Raw genomic sequence first — 23,078 nt, forward strand, 5'->3', positions numbered from 1 at the left:
TATATGTATGCATGTTGCTGCCCTCCTCTCCCTCTTTCCACAATAAGTCCATCTAGATGCAGTCACCAGGAGTAGCAGTGATGTAGTTCATCTGGGACCTGCTCACTGTAATCTGCCCATCCAGTGAGCGGGTAGTGGGACTGAGCCTGTGGCAACAGCAAACATATAAGAGACAAACTCAGTTGGGTGTTCCCCCTGGCAGTGCCGCAGGGCCCAATATTTTTATACTTTTGTTTGATATCCATTGCTTAGTTACTACTGCATATTTGTTAATTTGATCTTATTTTTCACTGAAGATTGGATGGAGACTGATATAGAAACAGACACACAACCAAGCACCATGACCAAGTATCTTCCTAAAAGTCTCACAATGAAGACCAAACAGTTCTTTACAGTCCATCGTTCAGCTGAGCCGACAGACCACCCTCACCTCCTGTGGTTTGTCAGCAGCTGTATCTCAGACCTCCTAAGCCGAAGTCTATGAGTTTAATAGTGGCGTGACAAAGCCGGTATATTCCTTACCCTCACTCAGTAATCGGCTCCATCGGAGTGCGATGAGCCAGGCTACACGAGGGAGCTCACTAGCAGTGGTGTTAATGAGATTGGAACATTGTTTCCCTCCGCCATCCCGAGCTTCCCATTGTTGCTGGGGTTTTAATTATCACTTGTTCACTCTGCAGGAGACAGTTTGAGGACCCGCCTGATACTCGAGGGTAAATTGCACCCTCGCCTTCCTTGCTTCACTTTCACTTTTGTCATTGATTTTTCGCGCGCTTAAATTCTTTTTAAGCGGGTAGCTGGCCACAAGTTTTGGACATCAACGCGGCAGCCGGGAAAGCAGAATAGCCAGTGGTCAGGGATTCCAAACGCTTGCGTTTCACGTGTCCACATGCGCTCGCCTGGCATATCTCAGGAAATCAATGAAGTGGAGCTAAAAAAACGTTTAAAAAGCATGATTATGAAATGGAGATGCTGGAACCGAGACGTCACTCTGTTTGAAAAGAATAGATGAGGGGCGGGAGCCAAGAACGACTGGGAGCTGAATCGTGGCCCCAGGCTGTGCTGGCAGTGAGGGAAAGTTCAACATGTGAGGAAGGAATGCGAGGAGCAGTCAAGAAAGCTCTTCTGTTGCTTCAAACTCTGGCAATAACCCCAGGCTCAAAGAGGATCCAGGATGCTTCCCAAATGGGGGATTCAAAGAAAAAGCTATGGCAACCCCCGGGCAAAGCTTGTGCCAGGTGCCACCCTAGAAAACCCCACCCACTCCACTAAGGATGGCTCTTATGTGACGGGTGGCTGTAATTCCAGGCAAATCAAGGGTAGAGGATCACAAGGGCTGCTTTCCGATTTTGCACGCGTTAGACTCAAAGCCAATTATTGGTCAAAGATGCCTGGCTTGGTTTCAGAATAGACTGGATGCTATCATGGTGAGGCTTTGAGATTGCCAGGCATTAGATAGTGGGATCCGGATGACTGGTCCGCTTGCTCTGGTCTCATTGATCTGCGGCGATCAGGAACGGAAGGTGTTGGAGGTGAGCGGCGGGCTTTCTCGCCATTTTCCTAGCCAGCGGTGGCTTTGTTTTTAAAGATGAAAATCTTTTTAATGTTTAATGAAACACTTTCTGAGGCGATTCTGAAAACTGCACAACGCCTTCATCTCACTAAATTCTGACATTGGGGTCCCATGATGCCACAGTTGCTTGATAAGTTTGAGGGGGGAAAAAAAACTGAAAACCTGTATTTTGATAAACAGTTTTTTGAAGGCTGCTTGATCTCCAGTTGTGACATATGAATGTTTAATGGCGAGAATGTGGAAGGTAGCTCCTTGACTGATCTTCTCTATACATCAGAGGATACAAAGCTGAATGCATTCTAAAGTGATATTTTTTCCATAAAATTTCAGTTACTGTTAAACAAACACTTCTGCCATGCCAGAGCTTTTATATCATTAGTGCCTTGGATAAAATCACTGCTAAATCTCCTAAATGCTTTGCCTTCCAAATACAGCACAGCCGATTTTTTTCCTGACAGCATGTCACTGTACCGTGAATCACATAAAATATAAATAGCTTTTCTCTCTCCGCTCTTTCCATTTTTTTCCATTTCTGAGTCCCGAATAATTTATTTAAGGACTGATGTAATTCTGTGTCCCTGTCACATCTTTCAAGCGGCATTTCAAGAGGTAAATGGATCAGATATCCGCAAATCATCTGCAAATTTTCACCACGTCGGCTACCTAACCGCAGCCTCTGGACCTACTAGATGGAGTTTTGCTGTTGAGGTTGCAGAAATGTGACTTTCTGGGGACAAAAAATAAAAAAGCAAAAAACAATTCTGCAGAGGATACTCGTAAAGAGCGTCCCACTTACTGGTGAGAGTTAGCCAAAATGTCGGACCCACTCTACGACACCGATATTGCTCCTGCTGTTGACCACTCATCCCATCTCCTCGCCCCCTCCCCCCCCCCCCCAGGCTCAAAATCCTGCAGATCAGTTCATAAATTTTCATTTCCTTAGGTTCTACTGAAGCTTTACGTGCCGGATATATGTGCCGGTGTGTCTTTTACCAACATTTGCGTACATTAATATATACAGTAGATCAAATATAAAAGTACCACGACTGTATTATCAGTTTAAGATTGTAATATCACTTGACCAAACAGATTCACAGGTAAAGCAAACATTTTTTTCAAGTCATAAGATAAAATGCTTCATAAATAAGAATCAGCAGGCCTGCAGTAGGATCTATATGGGGCAGTTATTTATTGGGGCCTCTTTCATTAGCTGATTTTTTTTCTTTCGTTACATTTTGTTCCATCTTTTTTCCATCTTGTTATTCGAGCTGTGATGTGAGGCAGCGCCAGTAGGGCCCACTTCCTGTCCACGGGTTGGCCCACGCCTGGTCATAGCTACTCTCTACCCCGGCACGTCCTTCGCTAAAACGGCCCCTCTTGTTCCCGCTTTTGAATGATGCTCCTGCTCTTCCGCTTTAGGGGCCGGAGGAAGATCCATTAGCAGGAGATCCATCCCCGGCCACTGAGAGCTAATGGCATGCATGAATAAAATCCCATGAGGCCGCTCTCTCTGGGCGACACGGACCCCTTCCTCACTTCTCTTGATCATTGCCTTCGTCTTTCCCGGCAGGACTGAGATCGAGCTCCAGCAGGGGGAAGCTCCCTTGTATTTTAGATGTCATAGTAGGGGGGGAAAAATGAGCAGCCCAGCGCCGCCACTACTCTAACCCTCTACGTGGTAATTTGGGCTCAATCATTGACCGTTCCCGAAGACTGCGAAATCGGTTTACCATAAATATCTCAATAGCAGCGAGTCCTAGGATTCAGACACGGCTAAGAATGCAGAGGAACAGGACGATCCATGGCCCAGTAATACCCTGAAAACTCTGCAGCAAAGCTCGTCATAAAAATCCCAATTATGGACTATAGGGCTGCAACAAGGCCATTATATCAAAGTTTAAAGCACTGACAGAGGCACTCGCTGCTGCAGAGGATAACAGTTAAGTGGCAGATTCATCAGCGTCCCACGGGGATGGATCGCTCAGCTCTTCAGCTGACCCCCCGACTAGGATGGGGCGCGACTGATGGGGAGGAAGAAGACGAACGCCTCGATTGTAAGTCAGCCTGGATGTCGACACTCGGCAGTGAAATAAAAAATTAAAAATCGACAGGCGGGCTCACCATCGGAGGTGCTATGTTTGTGCGGATGAGCAAGACAGTTGTGGCTTTGCCATAAGTACAGCCTCGCTCCTTAGGTCAGACGCTATTACAGAGAATTTTATGGATGGAACAAAGCAAAAATGCACTTTGCTGATTTTTCCCCCCACTTCTCTTCGTATTATCGTTGTAATTCTCAGATATTCACCACTGCTTACTGTGCTCCAGGGCGCACTTGTCCGGCGAGTGCAGAGGTGGGAGTCATCTCCCCGCCATTTCCCTCCACAGATAATTAGAAATCACGGCACCAGTCGTGGAACGGCATAGTGCATTTTCTGCTCCGTCTGCTTTTATCGCCTCTTGCAGGTGAAGAGAGGAACTGCAATCCTGAACGCCCAATAGTGTTGTGTCATTACCATTTGCATAGCCAACTCCCGGTTATTCTTCTTCATTGTCATTTTCTGCAACGGGGAGTTTAGGATTAGAATCCCATTACTCAAAAGCCGCAAGACTCGCAGCCTTTTTTAATTTTTAATTTTTTTCCCTTTCTCCCGCCCACTTGTGCTACATTAGCCGCGATATTCTCGCACGAGTTTGCTCTGGCGGTAATTCATTGCAGCGGACCCCCGAAGAGCCACCAAAGAACTTATTAAAATTCCTCAGATGTACTTTAATGGACCTTAACCTCAGGCAGTTTTCATGCTGAAATGGAGATGCATTAACTTGAGCCATATCAGGCTGGCTTTGTTCATTAAAAAAAAAAAATGGGGGAGAAATTTGATTTGTAAAGTCACTCTGATTCTGTACACATTTTCTTTGGCTGAGGGCCTTGGGCTCTGTTTTTTGAGTCTTTTGTACCTGCAGCAGGAGAATCAATCGAAGAAATCAAAGTTGTCAAGGCTACATTTCTCCTGCCTCTCCCATCCATCTGCTGTTGTTTAATCCACAGAAGACAGTGCTCGCAGAAGCTATTTTCTAATGCAGGGAGATTTTGTGCTGAGTGAGCGCAGTGCTCCAAAGCACGTTTATTAGACAAAAAAAATATATAGACTGTATAGGTTTTAAAAATGCCATGTTATTCTTTCAGAATTATCCTTTTTTTAAAAAATCCACGACACAGCAAAAGTCAAGCCAAAGTATCTTTTGTCGTGAACTTCAGATATATGATGCGTGGAATCACTGAGGTGAAACATTGTTCTCGTTGGTCATAGTGCAAATGGGAAATGAATAAGTAGAATATAAATACTGAGGCATATAAACGTAATATAAATCATTTTGAGATGTGGACATCAATAAATCGTTACCCACCTGCTTGGTGGGGAAGTATTGTGCAAATATGGAGTAGAAATTCGGCATTTACTCAGAATGTGCAATAGATAAATAGATGCAGATTATATAACATACAATTCGAAAATCCCTCAATGTACATAAAAAAGCTTCAGTTTGTGTCGTCTGTAGATTTCATCCAGTCTGGCTTCTAGTGCCTAGACCAGTGGAAGTTTGTGCTGTATCTGTAGGGGGCGTTTTCCCCTCCAGTCCATTGAAATGTGAGGAATACCTGGGAAAATACAGCCATGCAACATAATCCCTTATATCACAAGGTTTAATATCCTCTCATGTGGTGTGACAGGCCATAAATCAAATGCCTGTATGTTGTAATTTTTAATTTTGTCGGAAGCATGCAGAATGTGAGTATTTCCTAGCCAGATTAAAAACAAAAATCTCAGTTTTTCTTATTTCGACTGATCTTTCTAGCTACAAATAGGTACTTTTTGAAATATCACTCCATAATGATGAGAAAGAATCGCTAATTCATTACAGACAAATGGATTTGCCATCAGCATCATTCATATGTAACTGCTGATGGTATGTGTGGTCAGTGGATGACTTTAATCTCCTGCAGGTTTCTTAGTTTACGATAAAAAGTAAATTGAGACGACAAATTGTCACTTTATATCTCTTCTCAGGAACAAGAAATAACAAACAATAAGATAAAAGGCTGAATAGGGAATATGTTAGTCTGGTCATCTCAACGTCAGCTCATCCTCTTAAAGAGTTAGAGATTCCAGAGACGGAGGAAAAACATGCCGTATTTCTGCTGAATGGCCGTTCGTTTGATTAAAAATTACCAGACGACTGCAGGAACATCCATTGCTTTGATTAGAACCCTTTTTATAAGTGCATTTCATCATTATCATTCTTGCCTTCCCTCTGCTTCCCTGGGGATTAATGCATTATTTCAAATGTTCACAGTGATAGATGAGATTTTTCCATCTCTTAATGTTCTAAATCGTCTCCCAGAATGAACCCACTCTGGGAAAGTTTTCCAGAAACGGAACGAACCAAACATGAACGTGGCCCTTTGGTGTTTCATATATGGAACTAGGGTGCTCATAATTCATGCATCTTTCACACCTGGAATAAGCACCTCTTCAGCCATAAAGTCATGAAACAATCTCAAGTTCTACTGTTATGTCATAGTCATTTCCCACTTCAACTGAAGTTTAATTTTCAAAGAAAAGGACAAACTGTCACACACCATACAATTTGGGGTTTCAGTGACAGTGTGGCAGTGATAATATTTAGAAACATATTTCGTAGCTTGGCTGAAAAATTCCTCTCGTCTTTTCGAAAATGCTTCTATATCTGAGGAGGGGGGGGGGGGGCTGATTTTGCTGGCCATTTGATGCTCACAAAGTAGTTGCCTTAAACGCATGTGGAAAACTAATAATTTTTCATTATTTATTACGTGGAATGAGGTTCACTCCAACACATGGGAACGTAATATAGCCGATGGGGTGATATTATTCAGGGTAGTTTGTAGTAAATCATTAAAAAAAGAGAAAAAGGGTGGTATTGTGGAATCTGGCTGATGTGAAACTGTATTTTCAGATCCTCTATGATTATAGCCTTCATGATATATCAAATACAATTGGAAGCTCTGGGCTTCCTAGGAGAAAAAAATTTATAATTTTGCTTGGTACATCATTTTCATTTCATTTTCATTTTATCAATATGGTCTCAACGAGATTAAGCCATTAAACTGCGTTCGGCCAAGTCTGGGATAAAATTCAATTGCTTCTGAATGGTTGGGGTTACCTTGGAAACCAGCTCATTGTGTTTTCAGTTTAATGGCAGATATCATAATTGTGCTTCCGATTTGCATCATTGTTTACCTTACAAAAAAGAGAGTGGAAATTAGATTTTGTATCCTAAAAGGTATTCCAGAATGTTTGCTGCCTATTAAAAATTGACACATCCACTATTCCACCTGTCAGACTCCCCCTACTGGTATGATCCTCATTTGTTTTTCTTTGGACAGAAGTGCCTGGTAAAGAAGTACAACCACTCCTCATTTAGTGACTACTTTGGTTAGCGACCATTCGCAAATATGACTGTAATTAAAAATTCATCTTCCAACCAAATATGTGACCAAATGTCATACACTTGACAACACAGACCAGAGAGAGAGAGAGAAAGAGAGAGAGAGAGAGAGAGAGAGAGAGATATTTGAAGTGTAATGTACAAAATGTTGCTAAAAGTTTCCACTTCATGAAGAATAGAAGAAAGTGAGTATGGAAGCAAATTTGTAAGTACGGTCACAGTCATGCCCAGGCTACCACGATTTTTACTTAGTGACCACTAACTCCGTCGCTAATCTAATAGTGGTTGTACTTATGATTTGCTTGTAAGCCTCAGCACTTGATTGGCAGAGGTTAGAACCCCAGATTTATTCCAGTGTCCCATCATGTATTTATTTATTTACTCCACAATATGTGTGAGGCGTCTAATGGACCGCAACGGCGTCGTTCGGAACTCCCTGTTGTAGATAATCCATCTGTATCGTCCTGTAGTGATTACCCCATTCTCTAATGTTAGATACGAACAAGGCAATGAATTTACAGGCATCCCACAGCTACGATGTTTATCTTGTTCCCGCCGTGCGTTATCCATTTCAGAGACAAATCTTTATGGCGCAGGCAGATCTCAAGAGCTGTTTCACCGTGAGCTCATCGCATTTATTTTTACCACTGGACATACAGCAGAAAATGAGTGTGTGCCCTCTAATAGAGGAGACAGGCAATGAGGTTCCTCTAAGGTTGATATAATCATACCAGGCTTTCAGGGGTGATTTATTTGATATCACTTCATATTATCAGCTCTTGTGTTGGCGTTATTTTTTTGTCCTGCTCAGTATCCGTAAAATGAAGGTATTAACAAAACTTACTTTAATGTTTTTCTTCAAACTGTTTTCTGGGCTAAGGGATAAGGTGATTACAATGTCGTAATTTCATTTCTAATATAATTCAGTACCGGTCTTGACAAATTTGTCTTCTGCGCCCCCTAATATTTCAGGAAAATTGAGTTTGCAAGGGTCCTTTAATAGGCGTTGATTTGAACACGGAGAGGGTTTTGCCATTATTTTTCCCTTGCAGTACTGTCCCTTACAAATATCACACAGAGAATGTATTTCCTTTTCTCCCCCATAAATGTATTTAATGGCCTTTTTGCAAAATGCTTGCACTCCATCAAATGTAATTTATACTTTCCGGAAACTTCAGTGTCAAGGTCAGTATAAAAGCAGCCTCGCCCGGGTCTCTCTCTCCAAGATGTGGCGTGATTTGGGTATCTGAACATCTTCCTGGAGTACTCAGGTATAATATCCTCATTTCATTTTGACAGATCGCTTTATGAAAGGCGTTTGTCCCTTACTGGCCAGTCTTCCTTCCTTGGCAGCTCTATTTGCCGTTACAGGCCACTATGTCCTCACCTGTGGCCCCCTGCTCTTTTCACGAAAGTGTTTTTTGTTGCCCAGAGGACAGAAAGTCAGCGGAAGTGGGTCCAAGACTGTATTACGAAGCCAAGCAATAAATCGGCTGTGTGATGGTAGGCGTCGTGTGGAACTGGGAGATCAATGGAGAAATACAGCATAATATCCTAGGGACAAAACCAGGCTTTTTTTATTTTTTGAGTAATAAGTCTAATATTTCTCTGTTAGTGATACACAAGACCTCATCCCTAAATGGAAGAGTCATAGAAATTTAATTGTGATAAATGCTGCCTTAAAATGAGCCTGCTCAAAAGGCCTTTTCATATTACGTTACCCTTTTGAAAAGATTTTTACATACACTGACATTTACGGTACAACTCCAGAACATTGTGGTTCATGCTTAATGTATTTCCTTAAGAACGTGTGACTACTGAGACAAATATTAAACTTAAAAGCATGCCAAGCACTGGGCCGTCAAATCTTGAACTCTACATTAGATCTACGTTCCCATCTGACAGATGCTTGTATAGACATATATTGCTGAATATTATGCCCTAATTTACTGTGCTTCTTCACACTTTAAGAAACTCAACTCTACTAGTTCATGCAGCTACTACAGCTACATATGGACCCTTGGTAACATTTCTAAAAAAAAATTATGCTCAGCATTTAAGTGTCAATGCACCTCTAAGAACTAACTTACCTCTACAGAGTACAAGATACATTCAGCGATATCCTACCCAACCTGATCCGAGTCAAAGAGAAACCAGGGTGGAGAGTGTGAAATGTTCCCACCTATTTGATTTATGCCACTTTAATTAATTGATCCATCTCTTAGCGCAGGATCGTGAGATCACTGAATTAGTTATTGGGCCTTGGCTAACTAAGAACGTTGTTCAAGTAGCGTTCTGCCGTTAATGTTTCGCGTGGGGATATTCCACGCCACCTCGTTCTCCGCGGGTGGGGGCGGCTTGCCGAGTCAGGGGGCATCCGGTCAAGCCAGAAGGCAGAATCTGGCTCGATGGCAGAAAAATAGCGAAAACCCCGAACTGCAAAACAATTTAGCATAATGTGCAATAACAGCGAGGAAATGAATGCGACATTCCCAAAGGTTGCTGGATGGCATTAAGGCACGACGTTTTTAAGGGGATGACATGAACACTCCAGGACTGCAGCTGTTTTACTATGTAAACACTCTGTTCCATCCTAAAACAATGAAAATAATAAACAGTTCAAGGCAACGTCTGAAAATGAAATGTTCCCTTGGTGAAGGGGAACGAGATGATGGAGTTTGGATGATGAATTTTTAGGCAGCCCTTCGTAATTTTCAAATACTACAAATTGAAAAGGCTGAACGACTCCTGTATTCTGCTAGAAAGCCTGCGAATAGAGCATTCTGTCATATTAATGCGGTGCCTGCATCCGTGTCCCTGTCTGTTAGTGCTGATTTGTTTTCCGAGAAGCTCCTCAGTGTTCCTTAATGCCTCGTGCCTTAAATTCAAAGCAGACCTGAGACGGAATTTCCTCCTCCTTGTTTTCTGAAGATGTTACCAATACAGTGTCTGCTTTCTCCGATGGAAAAATTGGAGATAAACTTCAAGAGGCACCTTCTTGTCTCGACGTGGGGGGCCTTTGCTCTGGACAGTGATGGGATTCAGGCTGAAGTGGCGAAAATTAGCACAGCAAATTAACATAGAGAAAGATATGGTGGCTGGTGAGCTGAAGATAAACATTTTGATACGGATCTATGGGCAGATATGGATCTATAGTACAGACTGATCTAGCAGATAGTGCTAGATAGTGAGAGTTCTGGGCTCAAATACAATTATCTATATCGTTTGGGTCTGTGTTTGGGTCAGTCCTTAGATGCGTATTTCTGGATCTGCTGGGGTTTGGTTCATACTTACTGCTACTTGGTTGTTCGCTTTTGGTTGCATCTGAATGAGGAAACCAGAACCGACTTGTGTGTTTGTCATCTGACTGAGGTCACGTCCTCATGAGGAAGCTCAGAAAAAACTAAATACATAAAAAGATGGTTTTATTTTTTTTTTAAATATATTCATTACTATTAGCTCAACTCATCAGAACCGACTGTAAACAGGTGGAAAAAAAAATTCTGTTTTTCCATTTCCATAGCTAAAGAACACGTGTTTCTGGGGCTCTGGGGGCTGCAATACATCTATGGCCACTAGGGCGCACCAGAACTTTCCTGCTTGACCGGCTGATTAGCAGCATAGTGGAGAGATTTTGGTTCTAATTTGCACAGTAACTGGCACAGTAAGTTCTTTGCAGCAGTGGTGTGTTGCCAGCTTGCAGTGTTAGAGCGGGTGATTTGGGGTTAGGGTTAGGGTTAGGGTTATGCGGAATGTGGCAGGGTTAGGGTTAGGGTTATGCGGAATGTGGCAGGGTTAGGGTTAGGGTTAGGGTTATGCGGAATGTGGCAGGGTTAGGGTTAGGGTTAGGGTTATGCGGAATGTGGCAGGGTTAGGGTTAGGGTTATGCGGAATGTGGCAGGGTTAGGGTTAGGGTTAGGGTTATGCGGAATGTGGCAGGGTTAGGGTTAGGGTTAGGGTTATGCGGAATGTGGCAGGGTTAGGGTTAGGGTTATGCGGAATGTGGCAGGGTTAGGGTTAGGGTTATGCGGAATGTGGCAGGGTTAGGGTTAGGGTTATGCGGAATGTGGCAGGGTTAGGGTTAGGGTTATGCGGAATGTGGCAGGGTTAGGGTTAGGGTTATGCGGAAGGTGGCAGGGTTAGGGTTAGGGTTATGCGGAATGTGGCAGGGTTAGGGTTAGGGTTATGCGAAATGTGGCAGGGTTAGGGTTAGGGTTAGGGTTATGCGGAATGTGGCAGGGCTGGAATGTTCGCAAGTTACTGAAAGACAAATGGTCATTTTAAGAAAGAGCACATTACAGTATTCTGGATTTGATATTGTGCGTTTTCTGCAGATAACCCAAACCGGGCTTCTCCGCCACCTGTCCTCACACCCCTTGTCCAATAGTTTCCCGATCAAGGCCTGTGAAATAGTTTCCAGCAGTCTCTGTAGGAATTATTGGGTTGGGTGGGGGGCGGTATGGTCCTTTGTGAGGGCCCCATCTGCAGTGATTAGACAGCCAGTTGGAGCATGGGGGGAAATTCTGAGCTCAGGTGCTGGTGGCATGTGACGGGTCAACGGAGGGGGCAGGCGGGAAGCCCAGGGTGGTGTTAAATGGCCCTCTGGAATCTTCAGAAGCATGCAGTGGGACATCATATCACCTGCGGTGTTTACCTTCCAGGCGAATGTCACAGGTGCTCGGTGACAGCCCAGGTGACATCTTCATTGAGCCAGGATTAGCACGACACAGCATGGTCCCGCCTGCGATAGTTTGAGCCGAGTTTATGGCATGCAGGTGCATCAAGAAACGGAGGGGGGGGGGGGGGGAGCCCATGTTGAACACCGAGCGATGTTGATAATTCTTGCCCAGGAAGAGTATCAGTGATGCCTATTATTATGATGATGGTATACACTGAGAATTGAATCTGCCCCAGTATGCTTAACATTCAGGTGTCCGGTAGAGCCCAAGGCAGTGACAGGAAGCAGATCCATGCTATCCCCAAGCTAACAGATCACCCAGTGGCCTGACTCATAGTAATGAGAGTCCATTCGATGGAGACAGCCACCGCGACCCTCAGGCCAAACACAAGGTGTTCCGTGAACAGAGCTTCCACAGGCAAAGCCGTCCGTGCAAGTGGCTGGTCTTTTTCTTTGCCGGTTTCTGAAGGATTGCAAAACACACAGACTAGCCACAGGGAGACCACATGTGTCTGAATAAGTTGGGCGTGTGTCCTGCATACGAAGAGGCTCAGGGCTCCTCAGTTTAACCTGAGCTGCGAGCTGCAGACAGGCAGACCCTGGGAGAAAAATCTCAATGTTCCCTCAAGAGGACACCCCAGTCAAACACAGCGGCCATTTTCTCAGGCATCTAGCTTTGCCTGCATGCTCATCCTCTTTACTGACGATTATCACGATTAAAAAGGCATCGTTACAAAGGATCTCGGTCTATCATGTGAGCCCACCTCAAAGCAAGGCAAGGCATTTGGCATATCTGCTAATAAGATGACGTTATCCATCCATCCATTACCCATACCCACTTCTCCTACGACTCCAGTCTACCTTAGAATGTTTATGAACTGTGGGGGAAACCGGAGAACCCAGAGGAAACAATATGACATCATGGGGAGAACATGTGAACTGCACACATGTAGACCTAGGACAGTGGCTCGAATTTTCAGAGGCGTGAGGTCATAGTGTTAATCACTGTACCACTATTATTATTATTTTTTCGTTTTTGTTGTTGCTGCTGCTGTGTTGATAATAGATAGTGCTTTACAGTAACTGTATCTTCATAATGCCTTCGTAATGCATTCATAGAACATTCATGGAACATTCATAAGCTACATGTAAGTACACCTTAACATCCTAACATACCTTAACAGCTTTAATATACATTAATAACAAACATTATATGACAATAACAAACATTATAATTGTGTAATCACATAGTGTTTGTTTTTAATGCACAGTAAAGCTGTTAAGGTATGATAGGATGATAATGTATACTTACATGCTGCTATGAATGTTCTATGAATGCATTATAAAGGTGCAGTCAATGTAAAGTGTTACCAAATATCATCACCATCATCCTCAATATGTTTTCTGTATGGAATATAGGGTCACAGTGAGTCTGGGGCCTATCCTGGAAATAATAATAATAGTGTTTCTTCCTGCTGTGTGTGATGTTACCGAATGGCCGTCCTTCACAGAATCACCAGCAGCAGCACATTTTCACAGCACGTTCCCCGGTTCACGTGGCACTCGACTAGGCCCACGGCCGAGAGAGTGAGAAGATGATGAGTAAATTCTCGGCTCTGCCGTAATGCCGCCCCCCACTCCCATCTGCGCCCACTGGTGTGGAAAGCAGACTGATGCAACTGTGCAACTGTGCCTCCTGTATAATCAGTGCCAACTTTAACCAAGCCTGTTAACCACCAGCACTGGGTGAATGTTTACAGGTAGGAGCTGTTCAGCACAAAATAACAGCAGACTGAAGAAAACACCTAGGGTTCTACAGTACACACGGGGAATAGCCCACTTAAGTCACAGACTGCCAGTGATATTTATTGTGATGGGCTGTTAGTGATAATCAAAATAATTACCCAAAGCCGTCTACTAATAATCACCAATGGAGGCACATCACAGGAAGAAAAACTTTTTTAAAATAATCATGATGTGTCTAATTTGTTACCTTGACAGCAGGAGGGTTTGACGATTCGTTGCCGAAGAGGAGGCCGGCGTTAAACCTGCCAGCGCTGAGATATTTCAAACGCCAGATCAATTAAAGCCTGTGCTGGCATTTTAAACGATATCATTCCTGACTGAGGAGGAGCTGAAAAACAGAAACCGACATCTTTCATTAACAGATTCCATATATTGTTATGTGAGACACATTTAACTGGAACGTACAGTAGTAACTGCATAAAAAAGGGATGAGGCCCGAGGAAATGTGGTAAACGGGATTCAAGTTTGTCTTACTTCTCCAGAGTTGGAGGTTCGAATGTCACATCTGCTCTGTGTGTGGGTGGAGTATGTATGTTCTCCCCGTGCTTTAGAAGTGTTCCCTTGGGTACTCCAGTTTTCCCGCACAGTGCCATAAGATTATTTGGCATCTCTAAATTGCCCATAACATATTCATGGTCATGGCTGCCTTTCGTAGGCTCCAGGTCCCCGTGCAGCCCTGCTAGGATAAGAGGTCAGCAAATGGATGGATGGACCAAGATCACCAATAGCAGATCAGCTAAAACGCTGCCTTTTACGTTCTACGATTTATAGTGTAATTTAGGCAGTTTTTAACTTATTAAAATAGCTTGGGATGAAAGAATCATCAGAGCGAATCAAAAATGGGATGTAACAAGTTAGTCTGCTGGGCAGCGGGCAGACGCAGGACTTTCAGCAAGAGTAGGGCAAAGCCAGCGGCGACTTTATCGACGGCATCGCTTAAGGATTCGGCGTGCGTATTCTGTGGCGTTGATTTAATAAGAGTTCCACGCGCTGCAGTGGGGTTCCGTTAACAAAAATCATCATAAATCAATCAGCAGACTTCACGCTCAACCCTTAACAAGCCATTTGTCAATCCCCGCCAGATTCGGGAAGGGGGTCGATGACTGATGTGTTTACTAATGTAATAATTCAGCGGAGGGAAACATTATACAGGAGCAATATGATCCTCTGTCCTCCCAGCCTCCTAAGGTTCCGCTGAGGCAAAATAACGGCTATAGATTACCTTTTTTGGTAATTAAATCTCAGTAATTACCTTTAAAACCATTTAAAAACAACAAAACCGAACATACTAAGGAAATGTTACAGAGATGTGACACAGTTGTGAAGATGTGGACAAAAATGAATTTCACTGTGGCTGATGCGGCAGAACTTTCACAGTGCTTTGTGTGAAGACGATCGCGTTATAAACACAACCGCGGCGGTGCACGGGGGCATCAGGACTGAAGCAAAAGGAGGATAATTTAGCAGGATGAAGCAGGAAAGTGCCCCGCCCCCTCCCCGCCACCCCTGTTATTCTGTGTTGCTGACGAATGTCTCTCCTCTTTCCGCCAGGAGGCCTGGCCATGTTCTCGCAGCAGCCCCAGGACCTGGTGGTGGTGGCTGGCCAGCCAGTCACCTTGCCTTGCTCCATCCCCGGTTACCATGGCGTCGTGCTCTGGATCAAGGACGGGCTTGCTCTGGGTGTCGGCCGAGACCTCTCAGGTAGCTCCGAGCTGTCGTGCTCTTCACTCCTCATACTCACTCACACGCCAGGCTCTTCCTGTCCTCTTCAGTCCTCCAAGAGCAATTCATTTCACTCTGTATATTTTTGTTCTTGTTTCCTTCTGGATCCCCATCAACGACGTGTCAATCAGCAGGTACGCTAACATGGGAGGCTGCAACACCGGGATGTTCATTTAAAGTTAATCATGAATTAAAAGCACTCCGCATGTCCTCGGAGAGCCCACCTGATCCGCCGATAGCAGCTTCCCAAACCTCATGAGGATTCGACTTTGAGGATTACCTACACAAAAGATTAACTTAAGCCAAATTAGCGCTTCACAAAGAACTACTCGTCTGAACTGCACAAGTGTAATAACACTTGGCACATAAATTAACTGCTAGGGGCAAAAATGAATTCTGAAGGGCTGGTCATGTTTTAATGACGGCACCTAGTAAACAGGTTTTAATGAATAGCTCTGTGCTAATTATCGTGTCCTTAAATAATTATGTTAATGGTTTAATTTTGAGCAACACTGCCGTACTGTCATTGTATGAGGCAGCAGATCTCTCCCCTAATGTTGACAACTAATCCATATTCATAGTAGCCAATGAATATCCATAGAGGGCACCGCTGTCTTTAATCTTCCCCTTATATAAATATTTACTGCCTTTTAAACTGGAAGCTTTTTTTAGGAGGAGGGTGGGAGGAACACCCACCTCGATTTTTAATCACAACATGATTTATTGAAACATCTGCAGGCTTTGGAATATTACTAGATGTTTAAGGAATGGATGCATATCGCCGCTCTAGTGGTTGTCACCAGTATTTCTTCGCTTTTTTTGGTCTTCAGTTCTTTTTTTTTTTTCTTTTTACCAACTATCTTAGGACCTGTTTCCTGAAAATGAGAGATTAATCTCACTGGGTACTTGCAAGGTAGAAGCCTGTTAGAATCCATGTCTTTAAATAGACCTTGTGTGAGAGGTTCCCTGGTCTGTTGCCCCCTGTTCTTCAATGGCTGCCCCTAGTCAGAGATCACTCTACTTAATTAAACATCCTATTAAATACGTTTCTTTTATCCCATTTATCTGCACCCCATGAGTTGGATACTTAGTAGGGGGAGCAGTGGAGTGGGGGGAGGGGTTACCGAGGAGAGACAAAAGAAGTCCCGGGTGAGAGGGGGGGGGGGAGCGGCCTCCACGGGTCTTCCGTCACGGAATCGACGGCGCTTCACGCTTTACTGCGGGGCCAGTGGCTGAGGAGAATTATAACGAAGCCGTAAAGACAGATGGAGGGGGAGGCAGCTTCAAACACACCGTGGGGCGCTAAGATGAATGATAAAAAAAAATCTGACCAATGCTCTCCAACAACTGCTAAAGTCTGGAGAGGACCCAGGACCACAGGCACAGGCAAACCTATATCCTACGAGTGGCAGACATTTAAAAATCATTAGATCACCCAATGGAACTATGACTAAAAGCTCAATACAGGCGGAATTGCTGTTCTAACCTCTTCTGTGGGCTTCCAGAATAAAACGGTAAGCCACTATGCTTTATTTGGATAGTAAACAATGTAACTATACACAATGAAAGCCCTCTGGTAGTGATATAGATAGAATAGCACTATTTTATTCATCTCCATGGGGAAATTTTGGTAGTTTTTCACATAAGCCATCTTGCTCTTTGTGAGAGACACAGACATACGTGTATTTATACAGATGAGAGTGAGTTCTTGGGGTGAGAGTGCAGGGTCAGTGAGCTTCCAGCACCCCTGGTGCAGTTTGGGTTAAGGGCCTTGCTCCAGGGTCCAGCAGTGATATTATTGCTCTGCCAGCTACAGGAATCGAGCCCACGACCTTGCAGACACGGGGACAGGCCGCTAGCCCACTGCGCTACACACTGCCCCAGTGAGGAACATGGGTCAGGCTGTTTAGCATGTGGCTGATCTGTTTAGGAGAACAGTGATTAAACTTGAATAAATCTATCACTATACAGTCTATTAAATCAGAAGACAAAGGCGGCTGATTCCTATCGGTCCCTCATTCTCCCGCAATCCCCCTCCGTTTCGTTCATATAATTTTAATTAAAGAGCCGGACAGGCAGTCAACGTCTCACCAATACGCAAGTGGCCCTCATGAATATTCACGGCCCGTAGCGGCAGCGTTAACAGTCTGCATATCAAAGGCGATCGGCGGGAATTGGCCGTCGGCGAGCACACGCGCGGCGGGGGAAGAGTGCTTTTGGTGGCACAGCTACTAACGTGCAAGAGGCAGAATTTATTTTTTGCCCCCCCCGTGGAGCTCAGAGGTACATGCAGACACAGACACACACCCTTTCATTCTCCCTCCTCTGCCCCTGACTTACTGGCCTGGGTTCTGGTCAGAGACCCCCCCAACATGCAGGTGCAACACCCTGCCGGTATGAATCACTGTCTTCTCCTCCCCTTCACAGCAATTTCCCCACTATTGATCTGCTATAAAAGCTAATCCATTCCCGCTCTGATGGATTCATTACCTTTAATGGGGCTATTTTACATCGTTTGCTGTCTGTGACACACGTTGTCTTTAGGAATTCATTAGGATCCATATAAGTATTATTTAATATTGTCCTTCTCTCCCTGCCATTCCCTGGTGAAGTCTAGGGGGGGGGGGGTCTATTAGGGTTTCTGAATGGAGTAAGGTCTTAACTCTCGGGGCCCCTGGGCATGAATAACTCTCTTTCAACAACTCATACATCCTCATCAAGACAGGAGACAAAGACCTTCTCCAGCTGTGCCGCCCCATTGATAGATCACGGTAAACATTCGAGGGTTATACATTTTTCAAGGGTTGAAATCGGTGCAATCTAAGCTCAAGTAATGTCAGAGAGGCAGGATTTTAGACAAAATGCAAATCGACTGTTGAGTCAACAGGGCATAATACAGCCACACTGGTGCCCAAAAAAACAGGCGTTAAATATGGACATTATGCAATTATATTTAGCAAAATTAGCACCTTTGTTCCCACCTGAGACCCTCAAAAGCTGAAAGCTTCACAATATTATTTAATAGGATTTTCATACAGATCGTAATTTTACCATGTCTGGTCAGGACCGATGTCTCTGCTTTTAGAGGGCAGACGGAATGCAGAAAATGACATTAATGATGGCTTTTAAGCACGACTGAACCAGACTTTGAAGGAAACTTTTGGTTCCCATTCACTGATAAAATCGTGCAATCACACAATGGTGTATAAAGACCAGCTGAAACTCACTTCCCTTCAACATCTACTCTTCTCTGCTTATCATGAATTCAGGAGGAAGGTCATAATCATGGAGCATAAGGTCTGGTACGAATGGGAAGTGGACCTGTGACTCAAGAGCTGGAACAGGTGTGGGTCCTAAGGGAACCGGGAGAGAGAGGGGTAAAGACTAGGCCAGGGTGGTTAAAGGCTATTCAAGAGAGGGCATGCTGAGGGTCATTCAGACCTCCACCTAGACGAGGGCAAGAACATGGGACGTCTTCACCTGACACATTCTGGGAATACTCTTCCCCTAATGCCTCTTCTCCACTCCCATCTCTCTCTGTGGTGCTGAATGTACGTTCCACAGCTCCTACCGGTCCTCCATCTCACTCCGTGGTGCTGAATTGTACGTTCCACAGCTCCTACCGGTCCTCCATCTCTCTCCGTGGTGCTGAATTGTACGTTCCACAACTCCTACCGGTCCTCCATCTCTCTCCGTGGTGCTGAATTGTACGTTCCACAACTCCTACAGTACCTCTCCTCCACCTCTCTCCGTGGTGCTCGACTGTACAATCCACAGGTCCTACTTCTCCTCCATTGCTCTACAAGGTGCTGACCCTGCTGGTCTTGCCTCAAAGCATGGCACAGGAGCTAGAGGAGGCCTTACAGTCCAGCACAGCCCTACAGTCCAACGTCCATTCAGTACCCTCTCATGATATTATTTATTATATATATATATATGTAGATTTGGGATACTGTGATATGTATTTGTTTTGCAAAGCAGCTCAACTTAATTCCAACTCTGATATAAATACATTTCCAGCAAAGTGCCATGATAAGCTGGGTGAGGACACCATGGCTTTTAGTGAAGTCCTTGAGTCTAACTATTCAGACAGCAGTGCTACAAAACTCCAATTATCATTCATTGCTTCATTGGATCCCATTCACTTTAATAGACCATGAAGTACCCCTCATTTTCCCATTGAGGGGAGAGTTACTGTCTATTACTGCCCTATGCATTTTATATTCCCACATATCACTTTTAATCTCTGATCCTGGTGAAATTACATAGTAAAAACATTAAACAAGGGTCACGGCAAAGAATTGGTAATGTTGGTGTTGATCAGGTGGAAGATTAATGTTGGGGTCAGACTCTACCAGACAGCTGGGAGTTTGGGACGAGAGAGAAGAAAGCCATTCTCTGACCAGTGCCCTTTGTGGGGCCTGATCTCTACAGCTTTGCCCATGAAATGGGAGCCAGATGTAAAGTCGGGGAAAAAAATGGTCCAGAGAGGTTATGTGAGGTCAGCTTTCAGTTTAATGGTGGTGAGATCAAACTTAACTGCAGTCAGTAAATAACATTAATGGCCATCGGTTCTGTGTAACACGCCCTGGTTTATGTCACTGCTGACGAATCAATCGGCCCACTGAAAAATCTATTAGCATTTAACGTGTTGGGAGATAGTTATTTTGCTGACAGGGTTGGGATATTAATTGTTATATTCCGGAAAGCTTTCCCGCTGCTGTTCAAATGTCAGTTTTTGTGTCCATAGTGATGTCACGATGCCATTGGCTGGGTGAGCCTGCATATTAATCTGCACCAGTCTGATCATGTCGAACTGATGCGCAGTGGATGCTCTAAACTTGGGAGAAATTTTAGAAAAGGTATAAGATCAAAGAGATACCTTGAAGAGCAAAGTATATCCGCCGCTTCGCAAATCCTTCGCTGGTCATACTGCCTGAATCTGTATTTATTCCATTTTATGGATTTCGCTGAGATGCCTCTACTGGATTTGTTTAATTATTGATGTATTTAGTTTGGACTTTATCCTGACCTATCACAGAATTTACCTACAGGGATCCCATTTCGGCATGAACAGCCCTTGACCTCATCACATTAAATTAAGTTTTTTCCGCTCGCTCTCAGCAAGAGGTATGCAAAACTGGAATATGTTCATCAGTAGTCATTTTACCAAAACTAGCAAATACTTCTGGGATTCAGTCCGGATCGTAGGCTATGGTCTCTGTAGGTCAGGGCCAATGCGCCAAGCACTGGATCAAAGAACATTCTTGCTGTCCATGCTAACTCTGATATACCACATGACCCATGCTGTGCGAAACAGTGATTTCCTTTGGGCGATGTGGATTCGATGTGCGATTTGGATTTGATGTGCGTTGTGGTGAACCCACTTTCACGCTGCCCACTGAGACTCTGCGAAACGCTACTTGGATGTAGCACAGAGATCAGGTGAAAAAAGTGCAAAAAGTAAAACACTGACGAAAAGCCATTCACTGCCAAACCTTTTGAGAATCCGAACAATAAGACAGCGCTTTGCCCAATAAGTATTTTTGATTTTCATCTTGAGGGCTCCTGAAGGGTACCGGTAAGGCTTTTCTAATCAAACGCAGCCTTTCCTGAACTCCCATGGAGAAATTCCCTGTGCTTAAGAGCCAACGGTGTAAATTCCTCTAATAGATATTTAAAGTGCTTTACAACCAGTGGATTTTATCCCTCCTGTAAAGTACTGTAAAATAAACCACTCTCCATCTTATTAAACTATAAATTTCATACCGTTTGTCACCAAAGCATATTTCAATATTCCGTGTCCGTGTGCTCAGTATCAATAAAAATAATTTGTGGGCCTGGTACAAAGAGGTTTCCATCTAGAATTTATATTACTTTTATTACCATATCTCTGTTTGCCAGGGAGCAACTGACAGCTCATTGTTGCTTCAAATAGAATATCTGACTGATTGTGATCTGAGGCTCCTCATAGTACCAGTGACCTTCTTCTGTGGCTCTGGACGTGTAGTTAAGCTGACGATATCTTGGGAGAGCGATCGCTCGATGGCAGGGCACTCAGTTGTCCATTTTTCACAAATCAAATGACAGCAGAAGTAAAAATAATGTAGAGGTGCTGTGTCCCCCAAAAGAGTATCACCCAGAGACGAGGTGGGTGCTTCTGAGTGAGGGAGTGGTTTTGACACACACACATGCACATGTAGGGTAAACATATCCTTATGGGGACCGCTCATTCACACACACACACACACACACACACACACACACGCACATGTAGGGTAAACATATCCTTATGGGGACCGCTCACACACACACACACACATATGTTATAACACCGTATCATATATATGTTATAACACCACATCATATATACAGTATGTTATAACACCTCATCATATATATGTTATAACACCTCATCATATATATGTTATAACACCTCATCATATATATGTTATAACACCTCATCATATATATGTTACAACACCACATCAGTTCCCAAACCTCTCCTCAGGGGCACCTCTGCTATTTCAAGTATTGGTTACATTTCTGCACCAGCTCAATTAGTTAATTAATCGAATTAGTAAAAAACAAAAAGTCAGTTACGTATTGATCAGCCATTGAAGGTGGTGGTGATACAAAGTAAAAAAAAAACATACATGGGTGTTTTGGATGGTTGCTGCAGCTCCTGGGATGATTTTCAGAGAGGTTTGGAAACGACTACGTTAACATAATTTGTGAGACGTATATTTTTACGGCAACAATATCAGTTCAAAGATTTTCTGTGACTACCTTAAACTTTTGTATGGAGCACCTGAAGGAACCTGTGCAAAAAATAAAATGCTCTTATTTTTGCATGCAAACGCAAAAGTATTCCTGTGCGCACACGAAAGTAACATCTTTTTTTTTTTTGCAAAGGTCCCTTCAGGTGCTCTGTACTTTTGCACAGTACTCTATAATTACAATTAGTGTGAACGAGTAGCAAATAATGTTCATACTGTACCCAAGCCTCCCAGTCCTCACCATATTATTGATCTTTTTTTCTTTAGCCTATGGATCTGTGATGGGCATGATGAAGACGTCTTGCGGGATGTGGGTTCAACCGTTTCTCTACTGGTTTCCGAGTTGTGTACATATAGTTTTGTAAGCACTGTCAGTTTTATGAGTTGGGTATGCTGATTAAATTTTGGTGGCTATGGGTGAAAAGATCTGTGTCCTACAGATATAGTTCAACTTGGGGATTCGTCTTTTTTTTTCTTTCAATATTGCTTGCTATTGATTTTTCTTCACTTTCTAATTAAATTTCAGAGCAGTATATTTCTCTTGGTCTCACTATGTTTTTCCCGGTTGGATTATGTCGTTGAGGTTATATATAGCTTTGAGTCATTTTGAATGTTTTTAATTAGAAAAGGATTAAGAGACAGAAAGTTCAAGTCAATTGATAGCTTTGGCTAAATGTGATTTGTACTCCTGCTTTTACTGATGCTCCATTTTCCTCACATGAAATTTCATTTTTTAGGCCAGTAATACAGTTTCAGTAACCTACCATATAGCAGGGGGAGGCATTTCAGGCTCAGTCATCTAATTTTATGACTCCCGCTTTCTCTTCACAAAGCAGTCAAACCCAGTGTCGGAAAACACAGGCTTCTGAAGCACTGTCTATTTGAGGTGAGGGTGGTTATTTTCAGGATTGGAGTGACACAGTCAGGTCATTTATCCTGCCATCTGCGGCTCCCGATGACAGCTATCTGTTCAGAATTAATTTTATGCTGAAAAGTGACTGTGTATTAAAATTTATATTATTAGAAGTATCTTTAACAG

At 43.6% G+C, this 23,078-nt stretch overlaps 1 protein-coding gene across 10 annotated transcripts in view; it reads left to right on the forward strand.

Annotated features, from left to right (window-relative positions):
• Positions 1-23,078, forward strand: part of LOC111849938 (kin of IRRE-like protein 3) — a 147,838-nt gene that overhangs the window by 79,827 nt on the left and 44,933 nt on the right. For all 10 annotated transcript variants that reach the window (XM_072701397.1, XM_072701401.1, XM_072701405.1 and 7 more), the window contains one exon: positions 15,090-15,239. In XM_072701397.1, coding sequence (XP_072557498.1) covers positions 15,090-15,239 — 150 coding nt within the window. The remainder of the gene's footprint in view (positions 1-15,089; positions 15,240-23,078) is intronic.

This window comes from Paramormyrops kingsleyae, chromosome 17 (assembly GCF_048594095.1).
Source record: "Paramormyrops kingsleyae isolate MSU_618 chromosome 17, PKINGS_0.4, whole genome shotgun sequence".
Classification (NCBI taxonomy): Eukaryota; Metazoa; Chordata; class Actinopteri; order Osteoglossiformes; family Mormyridae; genus Paramormyrops; species Paramormyrops kingsleyae.